Here is a 16,115-nt window from a genome sequence, read left to right as displayed (position 1 = left end):
GCAGTTCAATAATTTTGAAATGTTTAGTCGTGACGGGGAAATCCCCGCTAGTTGGCTGCACAGCATGCAGAGACTGGGCTATAAGCTTGTGCACAATGATGACGATTGTACAAGGCAAAGCAGAATGAACGTGTAATGCGTTTATAGGACGGTTGCGTACATGTACTTTCCTCCACTCGCCAAGATCTTATCAGTGTTGCACTGTCGCTATTTGGTGTTACATTTCCATCCAAACGTGTTCTTGCAGCGTGGGATTGACCAAGGCCAGCAGGTACATTCCATATGAAGACTCAAGGTCTTATTTGAGTTCAACTGTAGATATTTGGTGTTACAATACTTCCAAATGTGTTCTTGCAGTGTGGGATTGACCAAAGCCAGCAGGTCCATACCATACGAAGACTTCATGCGACGTTTCCTGGCCAACGAGGACAGGGCAGTCCTGGCGGAAGCGGTCACGGAGAAAGTGTGAGTGCTACTGGGTAACTGGAAGACTCCAAGGAGGTCTGTGTTGTGCGTGTACAGTTCTACCCTGGTTAGTATGACATAGGTTACAAGACAAATCTCATTAGTAGACAACAATCAAAAATCCTCTGACGCCGGAAACGCTTTTACCAATCATACATTCAAGTCCAGATACAGTCGTCCCTCTCTAATCCGGCACTTGTTTATCCAGCACCCTTGCAAACCAGCATACTTTCAGGCAAAACGGATTTTTTCAGTTCATTTTCTTCGCTTTAATCCGGCACTTGAATTCCGCCTCCAGCAGCGATTTTCTGCAACAAATCACTCCAACTGTACATAATTCGATTTTCTAATCCAGCAGTTGTACTTCGCATACCGTCAGGGACCATTGTAACATACACAACACATGCAACATACACTTGGGAATATCCTATGCCAGTGCATACGATATTCCCAAGTGTATGTTAGAGACATGCATTCCACAAAGTATTTGGATTGACACAGAAAATCCCTACGTTTTGACGTACGACACAAACATGTATGTTAACAGGTGGGCCGGGTTGGAGGGCCGGATTTGATAATCCAGCACCCTTGTTTATCCAGCAGAAAGTGCCGTTGCAAAAGGTGCTGGATTAGAGAGGGACGACTGTAGTAGATAAAACTCGTTCTAAGGCAAACATTTGACCCCCCCCCCCCCCCCGGTTGTCTACTATCAAGGGTAGACATGTAACAATTTTTAGTATCCAGTATATTATTTTCATAGCCCTGTTGCTCCTCATGTGTTGCTCCGCATGTGTTGCACCACTTGTGCGACATGACATGCATCATTTGAGCAGTGCATCCTTTGGGGCGTATTTTTGGCACACCTTTCGAATCTGCTTATATCCTGTGCACGTGTGTGCGCGTGCGTGTGTGTGTGTGTGTGTATGAATTAATTTTGTGGACACGACAGACCTGGATCGGATGGCCACGTTGTGGGTCCGGACAAAGGAATGGATCTGAACACAATATTCGCTATCATACGCCGCGACATCCCAGTCGGCTCTGCAGCGCTGCTCACCAAATTTGTCCAGAACGACGCGGTGAGCAGGCCGATTTGCTGTCCAAACAAGTTCTGTTAAAAGGCAGTGTTGCTCGATTTTGTTTTGAGATATGATTGACAGACCAGTGCTTGTGCTACTCACTCAATACGTTGATAGTCATTGTGACGGGCTATTCATACGCGTGTTTATGTGTGTGTGTGTATGCGTAACGTTACGTGTATGCGTATGTGTATGTTTTGTTTGCATTGATATGTGTGTTTTTTTTCCTGTGTGTGTATGTGTGCGTGTCTGTGTGACTGTGTGTGCATGTGCGTGTGTGCGTGTGTGTGTATATGTGCGCGTGTGTGTATGTATGTGTTTGTGTACATGTGTGTGCGCATATGCATGTGCATGTGCGTGTGTGCGCATGTGCATACGTATGTGCATGTTTCACTATTCGCGTATGCTCACACCACTTGGCAGGATCGTACAGGACAAGTGTCAGCGTTTGAGCTGCGCAGCATCCTCGGCTCATACAACGTCCACCTACCAGAATCGGGATACCGTTGTCTGATGGAGTACCTGGATCCGCGCGGCAAGGGAATGTTGCGGTATCACGAGTTCCTGGAAAAGTTTGCGCCGACTGTGGGAGAGGTCAGTGTGTATATTATGCAGCAAGACCTGTCTTTTCTGACCACCCGATGATGTGCATACTACACGTCTTGCAAGTCAGGTGGTCTTTCAAAACAGGTTCAAATGCACAGTGTTACATGGTCTGGATCTTGGAAAGTGCCGGTCTCATACTACAGGTGATCTTTCAAAACAGGTTCAAATGCACAGTGTAACATGGTCTGGGTCTTGGAAGGGCCGGTCTCATACTACAGGTGGTCTTTCAAAACAGGTTCAAATGTGCAGTTAAAAAAAATCATATTTCGACCTTGTTTGGTCTCGTCAGCGGAGCTCAGACTGACCTGATGAACCGATCATATAGTGAACAACGTTTTTTGGAACCCGGATCAAGGTCAGTGTGCTGTAACTGCGAGAAACGCAGCGAGCTTTGCACGAGTTATCGAGTCTTATCAAATTACGTTTCGGGCCAGTCGCCCATTGCAGGACCGGTGGAAGCAGTTTGTGATGATTGGTCCGGTCATACCACAGAGTTCGTACTTTGTGTATGATATGGGGAGGGTGTACACCTGACCTCCTCGGCAGTGAACACACGCTGCTGGCCAAAAGGTTGGTCGGGTCATGGCCTGACCAACCGCACCGGTTCAGCTGCCCCTGCATTGTCAGAATAGTGTGAACGCAGGTTTTCTATTCTGTTCATGATACAGTCATTGTAGTGTGTTTGACGGATATTAATGCTGTTTGGGTTTTGTTCGATCTGGTTGTCTGTTGCTGCAGGGTAAGAAGAAATGGCTGAACGACGTCAACAACTACAACCGCGCCAGACCTGCCGAGGATATGACCTTCAGACAGGTGTGTATGCGTGTGTGTGTATGTGTGTCTGTGTGTCTCTCCGTCTGTCTGTGTGTCTGTCCGTCTGGCTGTATCCGTTTTGTTGTACTGAGAGCACACGGGAAACAGTGGGGAGACATTTCCCGGCGTTTCTAGAAACCACACTTGCAAAGGACTATTTGTGAGCTGAATAACGTTAGGCGACACCTACTGGGGACTCTATGCGGCGTATATATCTCTATCTTGAGATGTTGCTAACTGCCTCTGAAATTTTTCTCCGATGACACTGTCCACTGTCAATCCAGTTCAAGAACAATCTTCAAGACAAGATGCGAGCCAAGGGGAAGCCCCTCTCGGAGTTGTTCCTGGAGATCGACACCAACAAGGATGGTACGATCTCACCGCAAGAACTCCGAGAGTTCCTACAGGAGAACTACCTGAACAGCTCCGATGCGAACTTTCAAAGGTACTGCCTTTACTTGATGAGCACAGGCCGCTGTAATGCTGATGTCGTATACATTTGACTATGATGACATGTGTTGGTGGCTATGATTTTAATTGTCTGTCACTTTGATGCCATGTGTCCATGACTATGATGTCACACGACAGCACAAGACGAATGTCTCATGCTAGAAGAAAGTCTCATGCTTCTGTGCATTGTGTGCGCCAAGCAACAATATCAATGATGTCATGTTGCCATGAATATGATCTCAAGTGACTTAGACGACTTCAGTATACCTCAGGGTGAATATGTCAAGTAGTTGTAGTGGTATTGATGCACACATATTGTGATGCCACGTGAGTGTTATGACGTAACTACACAATCTCACACACACTCTCTCTCTCTCGCTTTCTCTCTCTCTCTCTCTCTCTCTCCCTCTCTCTCTCTCTCTCTCTCTCTCTCTCTCTCTCTCTCTCTCTCTCTCTCTCTCTCTCCCTCCCTCCCTCCCTCCCTCCCTCTCCCTCTCCCGGACTGCAGACTTTGGCAACTGTGCGACATCAACCGGGATGGCATGATACAGTTTTCGGAGTTCCTGTCCGCCATGGGGCTGGAATTGAATCCCGGTGATGTGCAAGGAGTTAGCCAACAGATTGCCGGTGCCAGCACACAGCAAGCAGCCAAGCATAGTGAGGATCAGAGAAAGAAGTAAGCAAAGGGCGAGTGAAGTACTGGAAGACCACGTTTTAAAAAGGGCTCCCATACAGTCTAACTGGTCAACCTGTCCAGGAAGACCACTACAACCAGGATCAATGGATGCTATTTCCAGTAAAACGACCCTGGATAAGAAGACCACCTGTAATATATACGGGGACTAAAGTGTAATTACGAAGGTCCTTTGACTGGTCGGCTTAGACAGATCTCACTGTACGCGGGCGGGGGAAGAAGCAGGGATGAAGAAGCAGGGATATCGGAAGGGGTTTTGAGTGATGTAGGCAGCCATCGGATATGGTTACTTACTTAGCCGGGACCCTCCCTGAACACTTTGTCATCATAAAAGGCGATGGCACGCCAGTGGGTAGGGCACAGCCAAATCTGTCCGTAGCGGCGAGAAGTTGATAGAGACCTTTGTGAGTACGTGTGTGTGTGTGTGTGTGTGTGTGTGTGTGTGTGTGTGTGTGTGTGTGTGTGTGTGTGTGTGCGTGTGTATTTGTGACCAAAAATTAGGGATTCACTGGCCAGAAAAAGCCACTTCATAGCTGTGTGATGTAGACCTGGCTGAATAGTGGCGGTCAATTCTTCAGCCTTGCAAGCTGTTGAATGGTGCAATCCCAGCACAAGTTGCTATAACTTCTGCTGTAGCATTGCTATCATCGCCTCCGGCGATGGGCGTCAAATGGTCAAATGGTGTATTTGTGTGCTTGTGTGCTTGTGTGCTTGTGTGTGTGTGTGTGTGTGTGTGTGTGTGTGTGTGTGTGTGTGTGCGTGCGTGCGTGCGTGTGTACTATCAGAATGCTGGCGATATCAGAGAAGAGCGGTGAACAGGCCATGGTCAACTATCAGCAATGGCAGAGAGCAAAGGTAGGTCATGTGACCGGCTGTGCCTGGCTGGCATTGCTATGGCAACACACCGGTCACATTCGGATTGTTAGGATTCAGTATCATTGGTGCCGCAAAGCACTGTTATTCCTTAGTATTGTGTACTCTTGTTGACTCGATGACCGAGTAAAGATCCCAGGAACGGTGATATCCTCAGGTTAATTTGGCTCACGAATCAGTGGTCGCGATCTCGGTGACAATCATAAGAGAGTCTGTTGCTTGCGACTCGGGCTGTTCTATGGCGAGAGGCACGGCGACGGGGGAGAACACGAGCACCACTCTCACTACAATATATGCCGAGCTCTGTGAAACAGGTGTTTAACACATCTTGCCCCTGCTATCAGAACTGACTGTGGGCTACTTATTTTAATTTTTTTAAATATTTTTTTATGAAAGTGCACATTAACATTAACATAGACCTTACCTTATGCCTTGTCATTGGTAAAACATCTGGTGATGATGGTTGTGTTCTTCAGACCATTTCCCTTTTCAATCTCCCAACCCTTTGTCTCCCTTGTCCTTGTTGTGTTTCTCCCCCAGCGTACTCTAAGCCAGCGTGTAGATAGTGGTCATCTGAAGGCTGCGTTTGAAGCATTCGACGGAGACCATGATGGGCAGCTGTCTGCCCATCAACTGGCAGAGGTATGACCTGTGTGCGTGTGTGTGTGTACACGCGTGCGCGAGCATGTGTGTGTGAGTCCGGACGCGTGTGCGAGCGTGTGCGTGTTTCTGTGGATATGTATGAAATGGAGGAGGAGAGGAAGGAAAGTAGGGAGAGAAATAATTCTATCGTTGGGCACCTGAATTGCTGTGGTTCGATCAAGTGAGTCACGTTTGCACCTTACACAAGAGCAGAGCCCAGTGCTTGTAGGTGCTGGGCTGCAGAACGTCTGCATTGACTCAAATGATCAGATTTCATCGAACAGCACGAAGATATATCTCCTTCAGCTGTAGAAGTGCCCCCCCCCCCCCCCCCGCTCCAATCAGGCCCACACACAGGCGTTGAACACACTGCTCACAAGCCCCCCCTTCCCCCCTTTCCCACACACACACACCCTACCCTACCCTACCCCCCCCCCCCCCCCACACACACACACGCTCTCTGAAAGCACTAAACACAGGATCTAATGCGTTTCTCATGTACTTCTTTCTGCTATAGATGCTGCAGCATTTGAAGATCGTTGAAGACGATGAGATCATGGCGTGTGCACTGTAAGTTCATGGTTGCAGCACCTTATGGCAAGATCTTGTCTGTGAATGGCATACATATGTTCTCTGCAGTGTGCGTTATAACGTCATGTCTGCAGCAGCTCATAGCGTGATCTTGTCTGTGATTGTGAAATTGGAATTAGCACTATAAAAGCTAGCGCTAGTGGTTCCAACTACATATTTGGCGCTCATAGCATTGACCAATTAGCACTGTAAAAGATAGCGCTAGTGGCGTATGATATGACGGGTACACATGTCCTCCATAGCAGCAAACAAGTGTTGGTGGCTAAACTGTTGGTCCGGTGATAACCTGACCAAGCGGACCGGTTCCGGCGGCCGTGTGTCTCCTGTGCCTGAGCCATCAGCCTAAGGTTACATTTGGTTGGTCACATTTCGATATGGGAATCACTCGAAATCACTCGGAATCATTCTCGCCCGTTTGGTTGATCAAAAAAGTGCGTTAGGTTGGTCCCATTCCAGAATGGGAATCGCTGAGAATGATTCTTTTTGAAGAATGATCATTCCACCTCACATGCTGGAATGAGCATTGTCATTTCGGAATCAAAAATGATAATGGTTGCCACGAGCCAAACAATGTAGCATCTGGTTCAAGTGCCTCGAATCATGCACTCAGAAGTACCTTGACTCTCTCAAGGAAACTAGAGTCGGGTAAAAGAGAAGAGAGCCGCCGTTCCACAACGACATCATGGAATTGGCATGTCAAGTGATTCCTAGTTGATTCTGGCACGTTTGTTTGGTCAGGTGATTCTTACCCATTCCCATTCCAGAATGGTTGTCATTTACATTCTGAAAATGCCCAACCAAACGCAACCTAAGCCATCCCACCTTACACCGTTTCACCTTACACCACCACCCTACCTTGCAACCGCCTGCTATTATCCTGTGAGGTGGGAATTGTGGATACAGTGAAAGTCACCTGGTATCTGCAGTACCCCCCCCCCCCCCCCCCCCCCAGTCCATACAGGTTGGGACCGAGCACTGCCCGTAACTCAGAAAATACACACTGCAAGTGTACGCTTCTCGTTGGCAGAGAATTCGAAAGAAACGAGAAGCGATGTTCTCTCGAACTTCGAATATTTGCGAAGCTTGTTTTTTCTCTTGTTTTTCTTGGTGCAATGTGGCTGTCCGCAGCCGACCCTGCACTGTGGTTTTGCTGTTGGAAATGTGAGGTGTGAGAGAGAACCCTGCTTTCCGCCACGAAGGTCATGCTCCGTGTACAGTCGGACCTAGCTTAACCGCACACATCCGTTTTCCACAAAATATCCGGATAGGCAAGGGAACCAGATAATCGAACGCACATACTGTACGTATGCTGAAAATCGGTAACCAACGATTTTCTTCCGGATGGCGATGGATCCGGATAAAAGAGGACCGGATAAGCGAGGTCTGACTGTATATCCAATATTCACAATCTACAAGTATGATCTTTCCATTCTTTTGTGAACCCCGCTGTCCAGGTCTGGTGCTGGAGAGCAGTTTGCCTATGAGCAGATTCCGGCGCTGTTCGACGCCAATCCATTCGTGGCCGCTGAGCAATCGTTGCAGCAAGGAAGGCCACCTGTACGTGCGTCTGCCAGACCACCCGCGGGCACGTCCAACAAGAAGGCAAACGAAACACCACCGCTCTTCCGACGCGAGCCAAGAAAGTGAGTAGTCGAATGCTGCAGATGTTGACGTACTAGCAATTTTCTTTCCTTCATTATGTGTGTTTAAGATGTATTTGTTGCTCTTCTGCTCAAAACCAGTGTTGATTTGGCTTATGCCGCTTCTGCTCCAAGATCACGAGGACAGATTCCAATATGAAGAGTAAAATTACTTTGCTGCGAATATCGTGAACATCCAAATGTCTTGTAAATCGATCTACAACCGTTTGCATGAGCATGTTATATTGTGTGTTTGTTTTGGGTGCATAATTATGTGTGTGTGTATGTCCACTTTTTCACTTTCCCATCAAGGCCAGCGGCAGCAGCAACGTCGACCAGCCAGGCACAGGGCCCCAAGGTTACACTCCGTGCAGAGGAGATAGCTGAGCGGCTGCGCGAGATGATCCAGCTGAAGTTCGCCGACATGCACAGCGCCTTCCGCAAGTTTGACAGCAACCTGGACGGTAGGGACACGTGTGCTTAGAGTGTGACACGGTCGTTACCTTAATGGCGACGAAAACAACATCCATTTACTGTGTATCACGCAATTTTAGGTGTATTTAAATTTCGGTATCAGGGACCTGCCAGGTTTCAGGTGTAAGTTAGAATTAAGTGACCAGCATTCCCTTCATATACAGTGAATACTCTAGTGCCATTTAGGTGTTATCCAAATTTAGGTGCCTGAATTCTCTACCGAAATTACCGAAATTAAAATTACACCGAAAATAACGTGTTTTACAGTATCGTGTGTGATACAGTGTTGTGTCTGAGTACTCCTTGTCAGTTTTCTTGCTAGATTGTGCACGTCTGACTGTTCAACATCTGGTTTAGTTGGTGGACTCGATCGCGTAACTTGTGCCCACATTTTTCCATGTTACAATTTTTTCCTCGGCTCACCATCTGAGTTCTTTAAAACAGTGTAGTAATGATTTACTGCACGATTCTACTGGCAGCAATGTTTGAAAATTGAGTTGAAAAGGCTGAAGGAAGCTTACTCCTGAGGACACACCATCAGTAAAATTCTGTTTTTTTAAGCTACTAGGGCCTCTTCGAAACCAGTAGCCTAGTCGAAATCAATATAAGATGCAAATGTGCTGCAGTCGAATTATGTGTTTGTCGTGTACTTTCTGAAAAGGTTATGAAATGGATATGATTGTAGCCATTCGCATTCAAATTCCGATGTCTTGTCGATTTGTCGTTACACTTGTAATTCCTCTGAAGAGTGCAGCACAAAAGCAGCACGTACCAGTAACATTCAAAATAAATATTAAAATTATTCCGCCTCGGAGAAGTGTTGGAGCTAGGTGTCAGGTCGTCGAATGTCTAAGTATTCCTTGTCAGTTTTGTCCCATTTTGTCGCACTCGCTGACTATATAATGATCTGGTTACGTTGGTGGACAGTTAGTCATAACTCGTAACATTTTGTCCTCCTTCTTTTACCATGACAAATTAGAATTCAGTATGATGTCAAAACCGGAGGCGGGGATCCTTGTGTGCGTGTGTGCATGCGTGTAAATATGTATGCATGTGCGAGCATGTTTGTGCATTTCTTTTCTTCTCCTTCCGCTTAGGCTTCATCAATCGCAAGGAGTTTCAGAAGGTCCTGGTTAACTTCCACTTCAAGCTGGACAAGGCTGAACTGGAGAAGCTGCTCACGCATATCGGCATGAAAGCCGACGATGCCATGCTCCGCTACGAGGACTTTCTGCAGTTCTTCGGCGCTCGAGAGGGAAGCGACGCGCACAGGTTTCTCATCTCAACACACAGGTGAGGAGGCAATGTACATGCAGACCAGAGTGTGACTGGCTCTTGAAATTTGCCATGGCTACGCTGCTATGACAACAGTTGCAGGCTCGTACCATATTTCCACGGATAAAAGCCGCACCTTTTTACACTTAAAACGCACTTCTGGGGGAAAGAAAGGGGTGCGACTTACAATCGAGTGTGACATCCTACTTACGTAAATATATTGAAATAGTATGGTTCGTTGAACCTGAAAGTATTTGGTGCGAGAATCGGGGAAATACAGTACTCGTAACCCGCATGCTAGTCATAGTCGGATGTGATAGATAGAGATTTCTTGTACGTGTTTGCGTTTCCATGGATACATAGCGTTATGTTGTGCCCCGTATGCCGGAGATGTTATGGACCTGTGGCATTTGCATTCCATTTTTAATCTTGGCTTAGAGATACCTGGGCACAAATTATCACTTTTTCTGAAGGTTCACCGGGTACTTGCAAGCTTCCGCCGACGTATTCATCATGACCCACCGAAAGTGCTTGTCTCATGTGTTTGAAAATTTGAAAATTGGTTCTAAAGAATTTGAGGGAAGGTGAGAAGTTCAAACCTCTAAGCCGAAAACCGCTCTGCTTTTTCTTTGGCTCAGTTGTCCACTTTGGTTTGCCAAATTGCCACTGAATTCTGCTGTTTTTCACATGTCGTTCCTTCTCTGACCCCCCCCCCCCCCCCCCCGACCCCCAACCCCTAGGTACAACACAGCCTTGGAGCCGAGCAAGATGACAGCTGAGCAGGCGTGCAAGGAACTGCCCTACAAGATAGCCGACGCCTTCAAGACCGTGCACGAGGTCGGGACGCTAGGTTGTGTGCTTGCTAGCGTTGGTGTACGGTATTCAGTTTCGGAGTTTAAGCCGCAATGTAAACACCCGTAAATCACCCAAAACAAAGTTTTGTTAGATTTTTTCATCACGCAACACAGATATCTACCCTATTTAATCACTGTTGATTTGACCATTGTAGTACAGCACTGGCAACTGAAATCCGACCCCTGAGCGCTGCGTTTACATTCTAGCAGTCTGTATTTCGTAGTGTTACAATCCTGTGTTGGGTGTTTGCGACGTGAGCGCACCGCTCAGGGGTCGGATTTCAGTTGCCGGCATAGTAGTACAATGGTCAAATCAACTGTGATCAATCGGGTAGATGTCTGTACTTCGTAACAAAAAATCTGGGCGCGGCTCATACTCCAGTGCGGCTTATACTCCGGAAAATACAGTATGTGTTCAGGTCGAGCAAGTGGACCACGGGCACGCCAACCGTGCTTGGGCGGGTGCGTGTTGCCCGTGGGTGAGGATGACGATGGTCTTTGGTTAGACACTAGTGGTGACTACCTACTAGCCACTCGGGGATCAGTACGGCCGCAAGCAGTTTTAGATTGGTCCGATCATACCATAATTGTAACATGGAAACATGTGGGCACAAGTTATGAGATCGAGTCCACAAACTAAACCAGATTTTGAACAGTCAGACAGTCGCATAACTTGTGCCCACATTTTTCCATGTTACAATTTTTCCCTCGGCTCACCATCTGAGTTCTTTTAATGCGCACCATAATGTTTCCTACAGTTTGTGTACGATAGCAGGTACACCTAACCTCCTGAGCAGTCAATACGGATGATTAGCGAGACGAAATTCGCGTTCGTGTTCGCACTCCAAGGAAAGTCGAACTCAGTGACGGAATTCGCGTTATGAGAAGGATTAGCAAACAGAATTCGCACATGCATGACTTTGACACGACATTCATCAGTCGGGGAGATGTCCTATCTAGGACATCGCACTCTGAATGAGTCTGATTGGTTACCCGTCCCAGAGTTGTCATGGAAGCGTCGGTCGCGCACACGCGATGAAAAGAAGTGCTGCGTGAGCATTTCTGAATGTATGTGGAGGATGCACGATCGTAATGGCGATGGATTTCTTTCCGAATTGGTCAAGTTTGAAGGAATAGGCGGAGAATATCAGACATCGGCGGGGATTGAGGTAGTGTATATTCGATTCGCCATCGAACACCCGTCCGAATGGCCGTTTTCGTTTGGGGATTTCATGTGGGGTTTCTCGTAGCCACGCAGCGCTTCTTCGGAAACGATTGGTTCTAATTATTTGAATGTTTTGCCTTTGGAATGTTTCTTCACGCCCCGTGCGTTCATTTCGCCCCAAACCTGGCCATGCAGAGGAGGAAGACGAGGCAGCAGGCGCTAGGCGCGTAAATCACTACCTGGAAGATATTATTTGGCCAAAGCTTGCTGTTGGCGTTTTTGATTTCTTGGATACGACAGCTCTTGGCTAAAACTGGACCTTGGACGGTCTTTCTTGGATATCAACCCAGGACGTGGTGGTCATGGACGTATCGCCATCGCTTTCAGCCAGATCCTTCTGCTGCCTGAAACCAATGGCGAAAGTAAAAACTTTATCGCAGCAGCAGCTACTGCTCTGCTGAAAGTGCGGACACAAATTGCTTCGCCAATCCTCTTGTGCACTTGCAATTTTCAATGCGACCAAAACGATTCGCTTGCCAGTTCCTTTGTCCAGGCGTACTCCACAACAAGGAAAATAAAATTCGTGAAGGCAAGAGGCAAGATACGAATCTCGACTCGCTTGAGGCAAGCCGCCAGGAGAACGACAACTAATTGCTTTTGAGACGAAAGGCCTTCGTTGCGCTTGTTTTGAGTGCGACATGTTCATCTTTCTCGGCCGTGACACAAAGTTTTGAGTCACGTGTCACGATTACTATGGGAACAGCATAGTATGTATGCTGGGGCATGCTGGGTTCCGTGATGTCTTATCTAGGACATCTCCAGGACTGTTCATTGTGTACAGACAGTACAGCGTGGTAAATTTATGACTGCCCTGACACGAATCCGCGATTCGCGTTTCGACTACTTTTCCGAACGAAAATTGCGAAAGTTCACAATCCAGTTCGTGAACCGAAAAATGTTCGCGAACACGAACGCGAATTTCGTCTTGCTAATCCTCCGTAATATGATTGCGTTCGTTGCCAACAAGTTGGTCCGGTGATGCCCTGACCAACTGGACTGACTCCGGCTGGCCTGGTGAGTGAAGAGTAGAATGCCCTTGCACTTGCCCAGACTACCGTTTGCTAGGTAACCGCGAGTCTGTGCTCATTTGGCCTTGCTTTCTGTTGTCATGGTTACATTGCAGGCGTATAAGGCGGTGGATCAGGATGGCTCTCGGCTGGTGAAGAGGCCTGGTCTGAAGAAGCTGCTAGATCGCTTCAACATTCCCATGACAAACGTTGAATTTGAGAAACTCTGGAGAATGTAAGGCCGATCAACTGGTTATTGGCTGTTGGTTGTTGTGCAATGCTTTGAAGTGATGGGATGTGTGTTTGAGCTTGTGTGTGTGTGTGAGTGTGTGTGTGAGTGTGTGTGTGTGTGTGTGTGTGTGTGTGTGTGTGTGTGTGTGTGTGTGCGTGTGCGTGTGCGTGTGCATGTGTATGTATTGTATACATACCCATACAGTGATAAATTCCTGGGTGCTTGCATTCGGAGCAAATTCTCGTTTTCCGTTCCTTCTCCCAACAGGTTTGACAGCAATAACGATGGCAGTCTTCAGGTAGATGAGTTCTTTGGCTCTGTTGGAATGGAGGTGACCAGTACAGATACCGGAGCAAGTCTGATGATAACGGAGGAGAGTGAGCTGGAAGAACAACGACATCGCGATGAGCAGCGGGTAAGGTTTGGTTGCTCAGTTGTGGGTTATTGTTTCCGCATCATAGCATTGACATCATAGCGTGGGCAGGGTGGGGCAGAGCGGGGTAGGACAGGGGCAGGGGTGTCGGAAGGTATTTTTAGTGTGGTACGGTCAGCCATCTGAAGTACAATTTTCTCGTCTGGGAGTGGTGGCTGAGCCGAAAAGTTTGGAATATTAGAACCCAGATCAGTGTATTTTATTGATTCACGGGGTACCTGGGGCAAAATTGGTATAGTCAATACCGTAGTGACCGTACCGTGTCCGACGCCCTTGAGGGGTTGGGTAACAGTTCAGAAGTACCTCTTGTCCCCACCACTACCATCAGCACCGACCGTCAGGCGAAATTACTGGTCAGTCGGCGACACGCATTTTTCACAAAAATTTGCGTTTCACCTGCTGGGAGAGTATGCGTGCACTCGAGTCTTATCCTGAGCACGTTTTTTTCTTTCTTTTTTCAGCTCCAGTATAGCTGTATTTTTCATTGCAAAGCCGTCCTCGATTGTTGTGTTCGTTGTTCAAACGAAGTGGACATTCAATCATGAAGGCAGAGGACATAGGAGCCTGATTGGAGTTTCTCGTGGTATAGGACGGCCACACAGAGACACTTTGGGATTTTCTGAATATAAAATACCGTACGCACGATGCTGAGATCAATTTGTGCGATATCAAATTGTTTGTGATCTACCACATCGAGCAGAACGGGATCCAAACACAAGCTTACCGACGGTTAGGCTGCCGACCTGACTGGACAAATGATCCCTGGCTTCACCAGACGCCAGAAGTCGGACACCATGTCCTTTGCCGCGACGTCCATCTCCAAAAAGAACTCCATCTTCGTCGTGAAAAGGCTTGAAATACTCAATATTCAACCGAGATTCGCGGTCTCACCCTTTCTCAGATCGAATCATTTTTTGTTGTAGCAGTTGCAGGGCAGATCCCCGCCACTACTTCAACAGAAGATGGCTCCAAAGCATGCCTGGAACAAGCCATATCGAGGTTGCAAGCCACCCCCCTCAGCACTTTTTTTGAAGAAATTCGAAATTTCAATGGTGGAAGATATACTATGAAGAGAATTTCAAAAAGTATGTTTCGCGGAGCGATCGCTCAACCTACGTCATTCAAACGTTGCAGGATGGTTCAGACGTACATACTAGGCATGGAACCACAGAAGATGATATCATAGCTGACACACAGAGTCACACACACACAGCAGATTCGTGTGCACAGATACTAAATTAGTGGACGTCGTCATCTTCTTCCCGCTGATCTCGAATGTACTATGACGTGCTATTTCGCCTTACGTCCTACTCAGTCACCACACCTTGACTCACGAGTCATGCCACGGCCACTGCTAACACTACCCGTCTGACAGTTTTGCCGCAAGACTAGATGCACCTCAATATCATGTCCTGCGAATTAATTGGTGTTGGCAACGTTCCCTGAGTCACTCAAAGCTTTATTCGGGAAAACAACAAATTTGTGATGCAAAATGTCCAAGCGGAATAAAATGTTATTACCAAAATCCAGTATAAGAACCGATAAAAAAAATAAAAGATTGTGCCGTGACAATCAACTAATATTAAAAGTCACTTGCCAACCCACAACAAGATGCAGGCTATGCGGGCGTTCTCTGAGTTGCTGCATGTTCACGACCGGTTTACTGTATTCCTCCTGTGCTTTGTTCAGGAAAAGATGGCCAACATATCGGAGCAGCATCGGCAAGCCGCACAGCGCATGCCAGCCGCTGACATTGGCGATCAGGTTAAGTAAGTGCGAAGGTTACACTGGGTCACAACGTTGCGTCGTGCATATTTTCAACCGAGAAATTCAGCCCCCCTGACAGGCATACTGAGCAGGTATTGGTGATCACGTGAAGCAAGTGTGATGGATGCACTAGACACAACGTTGTGTCATGCATTTTTAGGATTGCGTGCATGCGAATGCATTTACCGTGAACAGTGGCGGTTGAGGAAATGCATAATTATATGAACCAGTTTACACACGATACACTGTGCCAACACGGATGCGCCTGCCAACAAGCTTTTTAATGTGTTTTTTTTTTTAATTCACCTGTTTTCGGGAGATGTGTCAATGTGCTCAATGGTATTTGATCCTTTTCTGTCTTCCTCTGAATGTAAAAATCTCACCATTGCAGATGGAAGATGGAGCAGGAACGACGCACTCTGCACCAGATTGCTAAAGGTGCTGATACGAATGAGGTAAGAAACAGAAGGAACCGGGCCCCGCCGACTTTTAAACACACAAAAGCTTGGGAGCAGACCATATTATTGACACTGGGAATAAGAATATAGCATGATCTAATGCAGCGAAGTACATACGCGCGTGCACATACACACACACACACACACACTCACACACACACACACACATGCACATATGCACATGTTGGAAGCTCTGCGGCTGGGGCTAATCTCAGGACCAGATTCTGTATGTACGCTCAGAAGTTGAAATGCCCGCTTGTCGTCATTGGGTATCGGATCATTGTGATGTCATTTCACCATGTGTAGTGATGTCATGTAGGATAGTATGCTTAAATGACGTCATGGTCGACATTCAGTGACGTCATACCGTATATTTATGGCAAAGTGTATTATGTACATATTGGGACATTTGTTCCTAGTTAGTAGTTCATTTCCTCTCTTTCTGTCAATTTATGTCAACATTGTTATCACTCGCTCACATTATACCTATACGCACATTCTGCGCGCACACACGTATACACACATGTACACACATGG

At 47.1% G+C, this 16,115-nt stretch overlaps 1 protein-coding gene across 1 annotated transcript in view; it reads left to right on the top strand.

The window, feature by feature from the left end:
- The window catches only part of LOC135829412 (EF-hand calcium-binding domain-containing protein 6-like), a 32,046-nt gene that overhangs the window by 9,369 nt on the left and 6,562 nt on the right, over positions 1-16,115 (top strand). The window contains exons 10-26 of the mRNA XM_065341820.1: positions 358-465; positions 1,415-1,544; positions 1,968-2,138; positions 2,889-2,963; positions 3,248-3,408; positions 3,922-4,089; positions 4,893-4,962; positions 5,521-5,622; positions 6,140-6,192; positions 7,668-7,856; positions 8,166-8,317; positions 9,425-9,620; positions 10,343-10,439; positions 12,805-12,923; positions 13,188-13,335; positions 15,043-15,122; positions 15,512-15,575. Coding sequence (XP_065197892.1) covers positions 358-465; positions 1,415-1,544; positions 1,968-2,138; positions 2,889-2,963; positions 3,248-3,408; positions 3,922-4,089; positions 4,893-4,962; positions 5,521-5,622; positions 6,140-6,192; positions 7,668-7,856; positions 8,166-8,317; positions 9,425-9,620; positions 10,343-10,439; positions 12,805-12,923; positions 13,188-13,335; positions 15,043-15,122; positions 15,512-15,575 — 2,083 coding nt within the window. The remainder of the gene's footprint in view (positions 1-357; positions 466-1,414; positions 1,545-1,967; positions 2,139-2,888; positions 2,964-3,247; positions 3,409-3,921; positions 4,090-4,892; positions 4,963-5,520; positions 5,623-6,139; positions 6,193-7,667; positions 7,857-8,165; positions 8,318-9,424; positions 9,621-10,342; positions 10,440-12,804; positions 12,924-13,187; positions 13,336-15,042; positions 15,123-15,511; positions 15,576-16,115) is intronic.

This window comes from Sycon ciliatum, chromosome 13 (genome assembly GCF_964019385.1).
Source record: "Sycon ciliatum chromosome 13, ocSycCili1.1, whole genome shotgun sequence".
Taxonomy (NCBI): Eukaryota; Metazoa; Porifera; class Calcarea; order Leucosolenida; family Sycettidae; genus Sycon; species Sycon ciliatum.
This window is presented reverse-complemented; position numbering and strand designations above follow the sequence as displayed.